At 41.0% G+C, this 17,222-nt stretch overlaps 1 protein-coding gene across 1 annotated transcript in view; it reads left to right on the top strand.

Annotated features, from left to right (window-relative positions):
• The window catches only part of LOC127640055 (AT-rich interactive domain-containing protein 3B-like), a 45,926-nt gene that overhangs the window by 21,449 nt on the left and 7,255 nt on the right, over positions 1-17,222 (top strand). Inside the window, exons 3-4 of the mRNA XM_052122427.1 lie at positions 2,655-2,729; positions 3,548-3,620. Coding sequence (XP_051978387.1) covers positions 2,655-2,729; positions 3,548-3,620 — 148 coding nt within the window. The remainder of the gene's footprint in view (positions 1-2,654; positions 2,730-3,547; positions 3,621-17,222) is intronic.

Raw genomic sequence — 17,222 nt, forward strand, 5'->3', positions numbered from 1 at the left:
CAGTGAAGGTTAAAAATAGTCCAGATGGGTCCCCTTTCCTGTTCAGGAGTAGTTAGGCCACAGACAATATGCCTTTTGTCCTTCTCTCTGTCTCTGTTGACAAGACAAGTGAGCACCAGTGGGCGGGGCCATGAGAGCGATGATATTAAAATAGGCGTTGATGTTGTTGCTGTACAGGTCTTCATGAATCAATGAGTACCCCAAGTGACGTAGGGTTGTCGCGGAAGTAGAGAATGGGGCGTTTTGGCAGCTTGGTTTCAATAAATGTTTTTATTGCATTGGGGATTAAGTTTTGAGTTCTGAAATGTACAGTATGTTTTGATTAGAATGACCTCTTGTATGTCAGAATATCAAGGAAAATTGTATTTCTCATGACATGACCCCTTTAAATATATGTTTCAAATGTCTTTATATGTTGATTGCCTAAATTATTTAACACATTTACATGTTGTCTTAAAATATGTTTGACCAATATTTCATACAGATATTAACACTTTATTACTTACGTTATCGGGTCTTTATCTATATAAGGTCTAGCGATTAAATGCAATCTGGTAGCATTTCTACATATTTTAATGTGTATAAAATACTGTATGTTCATATTTTTATGTTGATTGCCCAAATTACTGGGTTTACCAATAAATGCAATTTGGTGGCATTTCTAAATAATGTGTATAAAATAATTGTATATGTTTATAGCCTAAATTATTTGATGTTTTTACAGATCTCAAGTTTTTTATGCTAAAGTGGGGTTACAAAAATGCTTGATATTTATCTTTTTTAAATGTAATTATTTATAATGCACATTTTAATTGTAGTTTGAGGATTTAGTTAGTGTGTCAAAAAGCAGAAGTAATTAAAAATCTATTTTGAAAATTGTCTATCATACTCTTTAAGCAAAAAACTAAAAATCATTCAAGAAAAACCTCTAGTTAGTTTTAAGTGTTTGTTATTTTCAGATTCTTATAATGAGGAGCCTCAAGTTTGTACAGTAGTCGCTCATTCCCGCATTCATTCGCACACGTTGACCCACTCTCCCACATCACAATACCACACAGCATGTATGCCCACTAGTTGATCCCCTGCCGAGTTCCCTCTTCTGGGCCCAGCTGGTGTGTGGTTCCTGTAAACGTGAAGAGGGCCAGCCCATAGACCGCTTTCTCTCCAGCTGTGATTCACTTAGCATATTAAAGAGTGTAATGGTGGATGAGTCCTGTAAAACTGCTTTATTGCAACTCTGCCTTTTCCTTTCAGACTCTGAAATGAACACTAAATGAACACTGAAGCCGCAGTTGATAACCTGTAATCAAGCACAGTGCATGTGCATAGGAGGACTATTAGATTTTATTACTGTTTTGTGGTCAGGGCCCTGGGTAAGAGGGGTGACACAATTCCAAAACTGATTTCCACTGAGCAAGTACTTTTCAATTAGGTAAACAGTGAAGTATTCACGTAAACATTCAGAAATGGCAATAAATAAATAATAAGAAGTAAGAAGAAGAACATTTTAAAGTAAGCTTCTGAAATTACTGGCATAGTCTTCATTGCATAATTATTAGATGAGTAATTTACAAGGTTGTCTGAGGTGTTAAAAATAATAAAAAGGTTTGAATAAAAAGGTTTATATAAATAATTATAATAATTAAAAAAAAAATTTAATTTAAAAGGGGGGAAATTAAAATTCATGGTTTATCCATATGACCTGAACAAAATGTGCCTTTTCATAACAAAATTAAAAATATTTGATATTTAAAACCTTTTGGTGGTTTAAAGAGGTCTTCCGTTTTGTTGTTTGTTTGGCAATGTACATGTTGGTTACACCAAATGACTTTGATTTGGTGGACAAAAGTTTTTCAAATATTAGTAATATTTTACTACAAAACTGTATTACTTTTTAAGAAATAATAATAGATTATTCTGCACTAATCATGCAAATTTTATTCTGAAAATTCAGCTTATTATTATTTATGTTTCCAAGTGGTTACACTACATATCATCACATCATAGTAGTGATTGTAATGTAATTTTTAATAACTGAAATAGTTGACAGAGATGTATTCATATATTAATGTACATAATTAATAATAATTAATACTTAATATTAATCAAATATTATTAGGCTGCATTTATACTGCAAGGGCAAATATAAAGATCTGACATTTTGAGACATAAGATGTTTTTGCCAATCTTTTTACCTACACATAAGCAACGGTTTGTCAGTCAGACAGTTTGTGCTTCCCGAATTGAATCAGTACTACCGATACTGCATAAAGTATTTAACTTGGTACCAAAGAACATGTACTTTTGACATCCTTTTGCCTCAGCATGTAATCTTACGTTAGCATAACTATTAGCATTACCTGCTAAATTTGTTGTTAAAATCGCAGTTGATTGCGCTAAAAAAAAACATTTTTGTCCTCTTTTCCCTGCCAACAGCTCTACCCCTTCACATTAGCACAAGGAAGCCGCTTTGAGCTCAATGTTTGCTGCTAAAGAAGGTCCTCCTGACATGAAGAGAGGAGCCTTTTTGCACGTTTTGTCTCCCGACACCCAATAACTTTCAAACATGTTCTCTCAAACAGTAGTGTGTGTCCCCACTCCATCCCTCCTCTTTTCTTTTTTTTTTTTTGCTAATTATCTTTCTTTTCTCATAGAATGGGAATTCAAGTTGGAACGATGAAGGCGATGGAGGGAGAAGCCGTGGAGAAGCCTCTAGAGACTTTGCCAAGGTAAACATTGGTTCTAAGCCGCGGCTATTTAGTCCTTAAACATTTAGTCAGTAACATACAAAGTTACAATTACAGTTAAAGACAATACGGCAATGTGTACCGATTAAAGAAATATTCTATATTTTATTTTTGTCAACAAAAGTGTACCTTTTTTTGCCACATCGTATGTTACATTTACATTCCAAAAATCTTGTTATCAAGTAGCAACATTAATTTAATTATTTCATTGAATTACGTTTATTTTTCATATCTCATTGGCAAATCGTTTTTTTTTTTTTTAGCATAAATCTAAGAAAAGTTTGTGAGGTTTGTTCTTAAAACAAGATAAATAAGTCAATGGGGCAAGAAAGATGTTTTATCCAAAAACAGGTCTTACCATCTAATGCAATGATGCTTCTCAAGTAAATGTATTTAGTTTTGAGAATGTTTAGATTTTTTACTAAAAAACAAGACAAAAAAGTGATTATGAATTTTTTTTACCATATTTGCAGCCAATGGAACAGTTCGCAAGTATCTTGAGAAGCATTATTAAAAGTTGGAAGTTCTTAAATTTGTGAAACAGCATAAATCATGGCACAATGGTAAAATAAGTCCGTCTAGTCCATGTTTATCATGAAAAGCAATTGAAAAACAATGCAGATGGACACAAAAACGCATTCAGTGTGAATGACCCATAAGGACTTTTAAGCAAACAAATTTGAACAGCGTAGAACAATAATAATATTAGCTTTAAACTTAAAAAATGTTGACATCAAGAGTTTCTGTTTGGATTTCACAGTGACGAACGTTAATTAATTGTTCGAAATTTCCCTTTTCAGCTTTATGAACTGGACAATGACCCAAAACGGAAGGAGTTTCTGGATGAACTATTTGCATACATGCAGAAAAGAGGTAGGATAGGTAGAATACTACCTTGCAAAAGGGAACTACTACTTGGGCGAATCTTTCTGGGACAAGTGTCAGTACAAATAATTTAAGTCCACTTTAGCTTCACTGTATGGTGATGAGAGATTTCATCAGACACCTAAACCTAGCATGAAGTCGGCCCCCTTTAGTTAAGTGGAATCGTATGTCCCTGGTCTCAGATTAGCATACTGTGACAGAAAGATGGGCCTGACGGCGTCATCCGACTAAGACTAAGCTCTCAGCGACACAGCTTGACAGGGCTATTAACCTCATACCATGGGGTTTAAACTCAACCAGATGGAGAGCTGTTTGTGTTGGTGTACCTTCAAACCCCCCATACCACCTACTAATGTGTGTAAGTGGGGTTGTCAGCTGAGGCTTCATAATGGGTGGGGGGATGAAAAAAAGTGTGAAGTTACCAAACATCATGGATGACCTCATGGCATGATTAATTGTGTTTTTTTTGATTGATGGGGTGCGTGAAAATGACTTCTGTGGGTGACGTTTGTATGGACAGGTTGCACTGAGATAATAAAGCTGGGCGTTTTATATAAAGGGACAGTTCATCCAAAAATTTAGATTTTTCTCACCCTCATGTTGTTCCAAACCCATATAAATGTATTTCTTCAATTAAACATCATTCATTCACTTTCATTTGGGAGAAAGATGCACTGAAAGTTAATTGTGACTGAGGCTAACATTCTGCCTAACATCTTTTGTTTTCTGTGGAAGGATGAAAGTCAGGTTTGTAACAAAATGGTTAAATCATGACAATTTTCATTTTGGTCCTGAAAGTATTTTCAGCATGTTACACTTTTCATAAAAAGTAGTCGGTGAGTGGTTTCTCTTATCATCTCGATTGTTTTGCATCTCAAAATACAGAGAACTATTTTAATCATGACATTTAGCTTCAGTGACCACAAGTAACTGGCTTTGCATGGATTACAATGCCTATTGCTACTTGTGACAGGGCGGAGGGTGGGGCCGGGTTGTGATTTTACACACCCGGCCCCTTATCAGGCTACTCAAGCCTCCGAGTGGGATAAAGGCCGACTGTGGACGGCGGTGCGGGAGAGAGAGAGAGCGTTTATGGGCAGCTGTCCGACATATGTGTGTGTTTGTGTCTTTTGGTTTAAGTTCTCATTAAAATATCATTTATATTGTCAAGCCGGTTCTCGCCTCCTCCTTTCCATTAACCCCTTTACACTATTCTATCAAATTAAAGCTTTGTAAAGTAACAAGACAATTCTTGTTTTATTGATTCTGTTGTCTGGAGTTGGTCTGAAGAGGCTTTGCCCATGAAATCTTGATTTATGTGCATTTTGGAGCTTGAAATGTTGGTCACCATTCACTTGCATTTTATGGACAAACAGACATATATCTCCATTAAAATATCTTTATGATTTCAGAGTACTATGCCTTTATAGATCACAATATATCACAGTTTTGAATCGCAATATATTAAACAAAGTTAATATGTTATCGTGTCATGACATCTGTCCCACCCTTATTTGGAATGTTGTCGGGGTTCCCACGCATCCTGGAAAAACTGGAATTTTGCAAAGCAGTTTTCCACTCAGTCATAGAAAATTTGAAAAATACCATAATGTCCTGGAAAATAATGATTTTCCTGGGAAATGTCTTGGTGTAATAGAACTGTTTGACTCTGTTGTTAAAAAGGTTTCTGTTACATGTACAAAAACATGGTAAAGACCAGAACTTGGAATTGGAATCAAATACACAAATAGTTTTGTCACAGCTGGTGACTGCGTATTGTGAAACAACGTCAACAGTTAACTGTCATGAACAAATCCCTGTCACATACTTTCTCTGCTCATCTGCTGTCATCTCTGCTTTGCTCTGACGAAATAGTTTAAGTATTGGCACCAACATTTTAGTTGTGTTAACCATAAAAACATTTGAGTTATAAACATTAGACTTCGATGACGGTAGGACCACTGATATTTGTATTTTTATTAATTCACACCCTGAGTTGGGAGCATTGTGATTCATCCTTCACACCTGTAAAACATTAGCTGTAAAACACAGAATGTCTTGGAATACAGGGATTAATAATCACAGTGGGCCATGTTGGGAACTGCTTATCCTGAGGTTTGAATCTACCATCAAAAACACACAAATGTGAAAATAAAAGCTTGATTTAAATGGACGAATATGCTTTTGCTTAAATATTACACTTGTTTGGCACATAAAATGTCCTGGAAAATCGTGCCTTGAAAAGATTGGGAACCCTGCTTGTACGCATTTCTGCACATTTGATATACAAAGACAAGTTATTGTCTAAAGACCGTTATTGACCTTTGTCCCAACGAAAAGTGGTAGCATCATTTTTTGCTTTGATCTCACTTTACACACACCTCTAAAAATCGGCCCCTGCCCTGTGTATTGTCCACATCAGAGCTCTGGAAACTTGATAAGATGGGAGGAGACAAAAGCAGTGGCTGCAGGGCAGTTTTGTGAGGGATGTTCAGTGTGTGTGTGTTGATTGGGGGGCAGGTGGGGGGGCATCTTGCTCGGGGCCTGGAGGGATCAGATAGAGGGTGTCCCTCTCCCGAAGATTAATGAGACCCTAAAACTCAGGGCCCCACCTTTGATATAAGAAGAGTGACAGACAGTAGAAAAGGAAAGACAGTGGGGTGACCGTTGAACAACAGCGGGATGTAAGAAAGCAAGGGGGAAAAGAATGGGAGGGCATTGTGTGGATGAGAGGAAATGATGACAAGATGAGTAGAGAAAGAGAGAGGGGGTGTACTAAGTTATAGGAATGCAGAAAAACAACTAGAGACTGTTGTTCTCAGGAACTAAGTTTAAAAAATTTATTTTAGAATTTTATTTTGTTCTATTTTATGCTGTGCACGCTGGCGCTACTCCTACCAACAAAACTAATAAACGGTTTAGAGCATTCGTTTCATTGGTAAGTGGTTAACGCCTTCCTGAGGAATTAATGTATTTTTGTCTTCTGTGTTATTGTTTTTTCTTTGTTTGTTTGTACCTCTCCAATTCAGAACATCAGTATATAAAAATAAATGAGTTTAGGGCGGGGGTTGATGGTGCAAAAATAGTTGCAAATAGGTGCTATTCCGTAGTTACGGAAAACCTGATTGAAAAGAGCTTCCGCGGTTTCTAGGGCGGTGGGGAGTCCTTTGAGAGGGAGAAGTTTGCAGGACTTGGAGAAACAATCCACTGCGACCAGGACGCAGGTATAACCCTCGGAAGAGGGTAGATCAGTGATGAAATCCACTCCTAGATGAGACCAGGGGCGACGAGGAACGGGCAGAGGGAGGAGCTTGCCAGCAGGAAGTCGGCACGGGGTTCGGGAGATGGCACATTCAACACATCCTTGGAGGAATTTCCAGACGTCTTGTTCCATGCGTGGCCACCAGAATCGGTCCTGGAGAAGGGAGAGTGCCCAAAGAGATTAACCAGTGCCCAAGGAGGAGTGTACAGAATCTATGATGATTAAACGTAGGGAAGAGGGAACATAGGTCTTATCTGCAGGACAATTAGGAGGAGCTGGGTCAGTAGTAGTCGCTTCAGCGATGTCCTCGTCCAGAGACCATTGAATGGGACTAACTACTACATTGGGAGAGAGAATGGTGTCTGGAACCTCCTGGACCTCCTCTCGAGCATAGAGACGGGAGAGAGCGTCAGCTTTGACATTCTTGTTTGCGGGGCGATAGGTGATGGAGAAGACAAAGCGGGAGAAGAAGAGAGCCCATCGTGCTTGCCGAGGGTTCAGGCGGCGAGCCTCACGGAGATATTCCAGGTTCTTATGGTCGGTTAGCACTAGAAAAGGGTATTTTGCTCCTTCAAGCCAATGCCGCCACTCTTCTAATGCCAACTTGATCGCCAAAAGCTCACGGTTACCGATGTCATAATTTAGTTCCGCTGGGTTGAGTTTCTTAGAGGTGGTGGAGGCATCTACTTCCGTTTGTTGGGATCAGGATGGTAGAGAAGGGGTGCCATAGTGAAAGCTACCTTAAGTCGTTGGAATGCCAGGGAGCCCGAGGGGGACCAGGCAAGGGACTTGGGCTTGGACCTCAGGAGTGATGTCAGCGGAGAAGAGAGGGAGCTGAAGTTCTCAATGAACTGGCGGTAGAAGTTGGAGAAACCCAGAAAACGTTGGAGCTCCTTAACAGTTGTAGGAGTGGGCCAGGTTCGCACTGCTTCCACCTTGCCCTCATTCATCTGGATACCCTCTGGACTGATGTGGTAACCGAGAAATTGGAGAGTCCTCAGATGAAAGGAGCATTTCTCGGCCTTGAGGTAGAGATGGTGATCCCTCAGTTTTCCCAACACAAGCTTGACGTGCTGACGATGGACAGATTCATTGGCAGAAAAAACAAGGATATCGTCAATGTAGACGATGACGAACTGGTTGAGGTACTCCCGGAAAACCTCATTCATGAAGCCTTGGAATATTGATGGGGCGTTGACCAGGCCATAAGGCATCACCCGGTATTCGTAGTGGTCAGTTGGGGTAATGAATGCTGTTTTCCATTCGTCTCCCCTTCGGATGCGAATGAGATTATAGGCGCTGCGTAGGTCCAGTTTTGTGAAGATTGTCGCTCCTCTCAGCAGTTCCAGGGCAGCAGGTACTAGGGGAAGAGGATACCGGAACTTTACAGTAATCTTGTTGAGGGAGCGATAATCAATGCAGGGGTGGAGGCCTCCATCCTTCTTAGCCACAAAGAAGAAGCTTGAGGCAGCAGGGGAAGTGGAAGGACAGATGTACCCTTGGGATAGAGCCTCCTTGATGTACTCCTCCATGGCGGTCTGTTCTGGGATAGAAAGGGGGTAGATCTTACCTCTGGGCAGCGGTTCGCCTGGAAAGAGGTCGATAGCGCAGTCCCAGGGTCGGTGAGGTGGTAATCGTGAGGCCTGAAGGGGACAGAAAACATCCTGGAAGTGAGAGTAGCAGGAGGGAATCTCTACAGACTGAGAGCTGGTCGGGCTCTCGATTGTAGTGGTGTTCAAATTGACCAGGGGTTCCTTGGAAGTAAGAAGGCGCTGAGGAATGGGAAGTTTAGGAAAGCAGGTGGGGAAGCATTGGGCTCCCCACTTCAGAACCTCACCAGATGACCAGCAGATGACAGGGGAATAACGGATGAGCCAGGGTAGGCCTAGGATGATATCAGTAGTGGAATTGTCGAGTACCATGAAGCTTGATGGGTCCGACCCATTGACGGATATACCCCCTACCTAAGGGTTTTCCATTTATGGTTTGGATCTGTAGGTGGGGCTCGCAGGGCCTCTTTTGGAGATGGAGCTGGTGGCAGAGGGCATCGGAGATGAAGTTTCCGGCTGACCCAGAGTCAAGGAGTGCGGGTACTGAGAAAGAGAGATCAGAGGCAGTAAGTGAAACATTAGTTAAGAGTGGAGAGGAACAGACTCTCGGAGTGTGTAAGTAACTCACCAAAGGGCGAGGAGGTCGAATGGGACACACAGAGATCATGTGTCCCTCTTTACCACAGTACAGGCACAACCTCTAGGTCAACCGGCGTTGGCGCTCTGCTGGGGACAGGTGGTAGGAGTCCAGCTGCATGACATCACTGTCAGGCTCAGAGGAATGTGTAGAGGGTGGTTTAGTGGCAGCTAGATGATGTGGTAAAACGGGCAGCTCCGCAAGACAAGACCTCATATTATTAGCCACTCGGATAGAGAGTTGGATGAAACGTTCAAGACCCATAGTGTCGTCAAAGGAGGAGAGGTGTAAGCGCAGTCGAGGTTCCAACCCCAGGCGATAAATAGTGAGGAGTGCAGACTCATTCCATCCGCTGGAGGCTGCTAGTGTGCGGAATTTCAGGGCATACTCGTTGATTGAACTTTTTCCTTGACGGAGATTAAATAGTTGCTCACCAAGCGATGTATCCCCTGCAGGAAATCCAAAAACTTCCCGGAAGTGTCGTGTGAAACTGTCAAAGGATTGGGTCACAGGGCTATTCGTATCCAAGAGCGGTTGGGCCCATTGCAGCGCTTGTCCTGTTAACAAAGAGATCACAAAGGCCACTTTAGAACGGTCAGTGGAAAATCGATGTGCTTGCATCTCAATCGCCAAAGAACACTGGGTTAAAAAACCACTGCAGTACTCCGCCACTCCGGAGTAGGGCGCTGGGTTGGCAACGGATGTCGCAGAATAACCCGGCGAAGAAATTGTGGAAGCGCTGGTAGCTAAGGAGGTGCGGAGGGATCGGGTCCTGCCGGGTTCATGATTATCTTGTAGGTCTGGTCTTCTGTAACAGATACTCAGACTCGATGATAGTGTTAAACCCGGAGGTGTAGTTTATTGAGGAAGAGTGGGGAGCGGGTAAACCTGGGTGATGACTGCTGTGCGCTGGATAGCGGGTAAACCTGGGTGATGACTGCAGTTCACTGGATAGCAGGTAAACAGGAACTAGACGAAGGAGCAGTAGAGCTTGGATCAAGAATACGTAGGATCGTTGGAGAGGAGAACCAGGAAGGTAACGCAGTGTCTCCAGGAGGAAGCAGGTAAGAGAGTCTGTGATCGCCGTTGAGACCAGACAAAGAGTGATAGGAGAGTGGGGCTTAAATACTGTGAGGTTGATGAATGTGGGAACGAGCTTCAGGTGCAGGTGATTAGAATTCGGGAGAGGGAGATCGTGGGGTGTGAGTGCTGGGAGTGTCAAGAGGAACTGTGACACAACCATTGTCTTAGTTTGTAGCAATTTAGCTCATAGTTATAGGATTAATTATTATTATTATTATCCTTTATTTTACCAGGATAGTCCCATTGAGAGAAAAATCTCTTCTTCCAGGGAGTCCTGGCCAAAATGGCAGCACAAAAAGTTTCACATATACAATACAAACAAAAAATCGTACATAGAATGTAACCCAGCACTCATAAAATGGCAACAAAAGTTACATTACAAAACATGCACACGTTTCCTTCAAATTGGTCAATAAAAGATTTTTAAAACCATTTAAAGAGGGGAGAGTTTGTATCATTATTATACTCTGCAGCTCATTCCATAACCAGGGGGCATAGGAAGAAAAGGCAGATTTACCAAGCTCTGAACGTACTCTAGGAACCTTTAAAAGCAGTATAATGTACTAATATAATGTACATGTTTTGACAATGTTCAAACGTGACACTTCCAATTAGATTTTATGTTTTATAAGTAAGGGATAATGTACGGTCAGCTGGTCATTATTGCAAAATAAACCCCAACTGGGTGATCAGGACAGTTTTAAATCTCCCTGTAGGGTAACTGACAACATATTACATACCTACTTTCCAAATAATTATTTTTTTATGTGAGAAGAAATAAACCACAAAGACACATGAAACTAGCACAGCTATGTAGGAAATCAGGTTGCCTGAAACAACAGTCAATCATACAATTTAGCGGTTAGTGTACATAAATTATCACGATTGGCCAATCAGATTCAAGCATTCCACAGAGCCATGCATAAAGTCCCAAACTCTAAATATCTACATTGTATGCAGGAAGTGTGTTCTATATCTGTTAAATGAGGTTCTAAGGGACCAAAAAACGTTTTTGCGCATAAAAGCATGCAAAAAAATACAACAGTATGCAGGTGCCTCGATGCTATTTAAAAAATTTTTTTTTAACTAACACAGTGTCTAATAAAGTGGCGCACTGGTGCTAGACATGGCACAATGGTCAAAGACATTCATCTAATGTTTATATAGAAAACATTTGAAAAACAGTGTGAATGTTTTTGACCTTCAGTGTGAATGGTCATGTTAAGATCCTCTATTGAATTATTTAACAAACTCATTCTGTCATCATTTTGATGTTTTTATCTTCTCACTATTTACATTTTTCATTGACATTCCCAACAGCTGCTGCTACATTTTTCTACAGTTTCCTATAGTCAGCAGGGAGGAGGTTATATGTGTGCATGGCCTCTATTGTGTGAGTTCATAATAAGTGTGGCATGTCCTGTTTGCAGCGTTTGTCTTGTCACTCCTGAGACTTGTTACTCCCCTCAAGCATGTTTATGACATCCTGGTGGCTTCTCTTCCTCTGGGGTTTGAATTGGGCTGCTCCTTTCCCACCTGAGCGCATCTGTCTATTTATGACTGCCTGGCACAGATTTATCTCAGAATGCCAGGAAGATCCCCCCAAATTCTTTTTCCTTATCCCTTTTCTCTTTACGTCAGTGTTTACTGTGCCCTAGGGGAGTGTAGGTTCTTAGACCTCTACATGTTTGTTTTTATGGCTCGATGGTGCTGGGATTTGGCTCTACTAATCCAGTAAACGTGTAGAAATCTTAATTGCTTGCACTAAATCAAATAGAAAATTCCTGGGCCTGGGTAGCTCAGTGGAAAAGACACTGGCTACCACCCCTGGAGTTCGCTAGTTTGAACCCCAGGGCTTGCTGACCACTCCGGGTCTCCTAAGCAACCAAATTGGCCTGGTTGCTAGGGAGGGTAAAGTCACATGAGTAACCTCCTCGTGATTGCTATAATGTGGCTCGCTCTCGATAGGGCGCGTGGTGAATTGTGCGTGGATGCCGCAGTGGATGGCGTGAAGTCTCCACACGTGCTATATCTCCGCGATAATGCTCTCAACAAGCCACGAGATAAGATGGCGGTCTCGATTGACGGTCTCGGACGTGGAGGCAGCTGAGATTCATCCTCCACCACCCGTATTGAGGCGAGTCACTACGCCACCACAAGGATTTGGAGCACATTGGGAATTGGGCATTCCAAATTGGGAGAAAAAGGGGAAAAAATAAAATAAAAAGAAATCCAAGAAAATTATAGAAAATTCCTGCTTAGATTGCATTAAAGTCAGCTGAATTACGAACCAAATAGCTTGACTGATGGATAGATACAATGGAGGCCAAAAGTCCAAGACCACTTGAGCTATTAGATTTCAGATTTTGAAAGCCACTGAGGAAATTCAGGAATGTGTCATGTGCTGACATGCTTATCTATGTTAATAAAGTTAACACTAATCTTTATTAATGTCGCTAATAATAGTTTTCTCTGCATATACAGCAAGTAGCTTTGCATGGGTAATCCTGCCTTAACCCACCTGAAATTAGCTCACATGGAGCAGAGGCTATATGCATATGTAGACTGTTTTTAGAGTTGTGGAGTAGAAGCTGGGTGTCGGTAGAAACATGAATATTTGAATGTTTGTTACGATCTTACTGTTGTCAGGGAAGTCGTAAATGAACATTTGGGTGAATCTCACGGAGGAACTTTTGTTTACGCAATCAAAAGTCTTACTGGTCCTAAAAATAGGCTTAATTTTCTAAATAGGCTTTCAAATTTTACAAAAGTAAAATATACAGACACATTGCGTAAGTCTGGTAAGACATTTCAGAATGTGTTTGTGGCAGGGCGGAGGGCAGGGCCGGGTCATGATTCTACACACCCGGTCCCTTATCAGGCTAATCAAGCCTCCGAGAGGAATAGAGGCCGATGGCAGACGGTGGTGCGGGAGAGAGAGATAGTTTACGGATATGTCCGTCATGTGTGTTTGCCTTTTGTTTAAGTTATCATTAAAATGTTATTTACATTGTCAAGCCGGTTCTCCCTCCTCCTTTCCATCTAAATTACGTTACACTGGTGCCGAAACCCGGGAAGGAGAAGGGATACGCTGTAGTAGAGTTCTCACCACTACCGTCCACCCAACGGAGCAGCCGCAGCCATCTGCCAGGGAACGAGGAGCCCGGCCGCCTGGAAGCAGAGGACGGCCGCTGACCACGAGGGGGGAAGGGGCTCCTAACCGACCGCCTGGAGCAGTCAGGGCCGCTGCCACACACGACGGACATGTCCTATAACTCTACACTGTTATAGGAAGTACCCCCCCATTTTTATTATTTCTGTTTCCCTCCCCTTGTCCCCTCCCTCATCCAGGTGGACGGGGATGACCTGCCGGCAGATGGGGCTTTAGGTACGCCCTCCCCCAGGGAAGGGGGGGGGGGTGTACGTCATGCTGGGGGCTCCCCTGCCTGAGAGAACGAGGGAGGAATGTGGCAGGGCGGAGGGCAGGGCCGGGTCGTGATTCTACACACCCGGTCCCTTATCAGGCTAATCAAGCCTCCGAGAGGGATAAAGGCTGATGGCAGACGGTGGTGAGGGAGAGAGAGATCATTTACGGACATGTCCGTTGTGTGTGTTTGTCTTTTGTTTAAGTTATCATTAAAATATTATTAAAATTTTCAAGCCGGTTCTCGCCTCCTCCTTTCCATCTAAATTACGTTACAGTGTTTAGTTGTCATGAATGTCACAATCAAAGAAAAAAAAAATCTAAAATAATTTCATTTTCTTCATTGGTGAAATGTGATCTGGGCGAGTTTAGATGAGATTCATCCATTTAGATGTTTTTATAGCAAAGTTTAAGAGTTTAACATCTAGGATACTTTTTTTGCTGTGCTACTCAAACTTCTTTCAGGTTATCAAAACATAAGATTTAGCAACACAACATCATCCAGTGTCTTTCATCAAATGTCAGACTATGCACTTCCTGTATGCCCCCTCACTTCCTTTACAGTAAGAATGTCAATCATTGTTTTGGCCAGAGCGTGGAATTTCCTTCACCAGACTGGTATTTCAGGGTGCCTTATTGGTTCATTACAGAACGTTGGCCTCTTAATGTGGGCAGCTGTTTCCTCTATATTTAGGGCTGTGGTAAGATTTTACTGACTGAATTTTTTCAAGCAAACAAATGGGGGAGGGAAAATGATATTAAGTGGTGTGATTAAATGTAACTTTATCAGTCATTCTTTTCAGCTGCAGTCAGCTTGTAGGTTGTTTGCAACATCAGAGTCCAAATGTAAAAAAGCTAAACTGTATATATCTTAAAGGGATAGTTCACCCAAAAATAAAAATGGAGTGTCTAGCATCTACCACACAGCGCAGAGATTTTCACCCCAATAGTCTGGTGAAACCACAGAAATATATGTCAAACTAACCAATAGATGTCACTGCAGTTGCGTGGGGAGTTCGAATCCGTGTTTTGTCCCACTCTCTTCCCCCATATAATTTCCTGTTTCCACTCTTAATATTTCCTTTACTACTACTTAAAATAATAGATAAAAATGAATATAAATGTTATTTCATCGCCGTGATTTGGTCACGATGAATGTCGGGGAGTGCAGAGAAGGGTTTTATCCGGAGGCGGGGTCTATCGATCACACTCGTTTTTCTAAGGTAAAGTTAAGGTTAGGTTTAGGGGTAGAGGTTAAGGTTGTGTGTCTGTGGGACTCTAAATAATCACAATAAGCACTCTGCAGTGATGCCCATACTTTATGCCAGTATTTAAATATGGGTGCAAATAATATCTGCCACTATTTGCACTGGGGTGTAAATAGCATATACCATTATTTGCACCAGGGTACAAATAGCCTCTGCCAAAAATACAAATCATGTTGTTCCAAAGCCTTGCAGCTTTTAATTTTTGGGTGAATTATCCCTTTATCTGTTATCAGTGTCCAAGCAGTGACCTTTAAAGCTAGACATGTTTCCATCCATTTCTGGAATTGAGTGTGGAACTACCGTGCTTTTGTTTCCATGTTTGTAATGTCCTCTCTGAACTTTGTTTTCATTGGTTTTGTCTTTTTATTGTTATAGTTGGCATTTGAGTTTGTTTTGCTTTGGAATTCTCTTCTATAAGTTATCTTTAAAGACACTATGATATCTACATTAATGTTTTTTGGCTTTTAGTCCATGTCTTTTAGCATTTAAAGCCATCTATATGCTTGTGTACTTATGAACTTAGAAATGTACAGTCTTTTCAGGGAAAATGGACCACTCATCTTGTACTACTGCTTTTTATCCAGTCAAATGCTCTTTAGAATGAGAGTCTCCCTCCCCCTAATACCACTTGCAACCAGCTGGCAAATAGCAAATAATTGTCTGTGACATTACTACAGACAATTGGCTATTATTTCAAACCAAAAACGATGAGCCAAACTTAGTGCTTCAATAGGAAATACATTCACACATGTAAGAACTTATTATCGAGCCTTTTCATGGTGTCTTTAAGTGATTTTATCAGCTTTTAGCCATGTTCATATCATGCATCAAGTTCGTACAACAGCAAACCATGTGCTTTTATTTAATTAACCCCGTCTGACTTGTCTAATTGCCAGTTTCTTGAGACGTATGAAGAGAGACAACATGTTATCAATTAGGAGTGTATTGCTTCAGCATTAAGCCATAGTATAGTTTACATCAATCAATAATGAAGTCTCTTTAACTGGAAAAGGCTTCAAATGACATTTCCACTCTTGAGTTTGAGCTAAATTGGTTTTGCAGTTATGGAGCATGTCACAAGGTCATTCTCTAGACGCTTTAGCTCCACGATATTTCCTGTGAAGCTGTACCTGAATCTCTAGTTTGGTGACCCAGTGCTAACCTTTTACTTGAATCTAAGCAGCGATTGTTTGATGAATGAGTAATGTCAGTCCCAGCATTAAATAACTGCTTTTCAAAGGGAGACCTTGCTCCGGACTCTCCAGGGGGTGCTGGGCCTCTTCTTGCAGGCCTGAGGTTCTAAATTACACTGGGATATCTGGATAAATGAACGCTTTATGGTTGGGAGTTTCAGAAGAGAACTTTTAGACGTTCTCTTAGACAACTTTAAATATAAGAGCAATTTAATCGGCCAATATTTGGCCCTTGTGGGATTTTCCGAATCGGCCAATAACCGTGCCTGCCCGGCCAATTAACAGAAGTGTTAGTTCCCCCTTGTGTCCAAAATCTATCTACATTGAGACAGCATTCATAATGGAAAAAGTTATTTATTTTATGTGTTTGTGAATTTTGTGTAAATATTGTATAAATAGGTTGTTTAATTATAGCAGTTTTGTATACAGGTTTGGTATTATATCTGAATTATAATGCCAAATTTGGTCTATAGATATCAGTATAACAGCATTGACCTTTGAAAAATCCATAACGGTCAACTATAAAATAGTTTCTTTTTTTTCTTCTTCTTTTTTACCAACAAGATTTCACCATCCACAAAGCTAACAAGCGTGACATCACAAAACATATAAACAAAATTGACTGACAAAATGTCCTGTCGTGATCATGTCTTTATAGGGCAGAGGCTTCCCACGTGCTCCTAATTTCATTCTCATCTTCATTGTGTCTCACCTGATATCCCTCTATAGGGACAGCAATCATAGCAATAATTAAACACAGAAGACATATCTGCACCTAGATGTACACACTTGTGAGCCACAAATTGAGTGTTTTATTGCAGTACGCATTTGATATTGGTTTATTTATTTGTTGTATGCACAGGTGGCCATCTATGCACATGTAAATCCATAATTTATAATTATGGATAATTAGTGGGGTGGCTAAATTAGGGCATAATCCTGACCTCGAGTCACTAGGACTATTTAACACAGACACACACACACACACACACACATTAATTGGTTTTATTCTCAAATAGGCCCAGTGTGGTATGTGGGGGGAGGATTTGAGCATGGCATTAAGGGGGCTTAGAGCCCCTCCCGACCTTTTTCACTACCAGAGCACGAGTGTGTGGTTTTAGTGGCCACAATCCCTTTAAATGAGCTTCATTGCACTGGCCTATCCACATGCTG

The sequence above is a fragment of the Xyrauchen texanus genome, chromosome 49 (assembly GCF_025860055.1).
Source record: "Xyrauchen texanus isolate HMW12.3.18 chromosome 49, RBS_HiC_50CHRs, whole genome shotgun sequence".
NCBI classification, from domain to species: Eukaryota; Metazoa; Chordata; class Actinopteri; order Cypriniformes; family Catostomidae; genus Xyrauchen; species Xyrauchen texanus.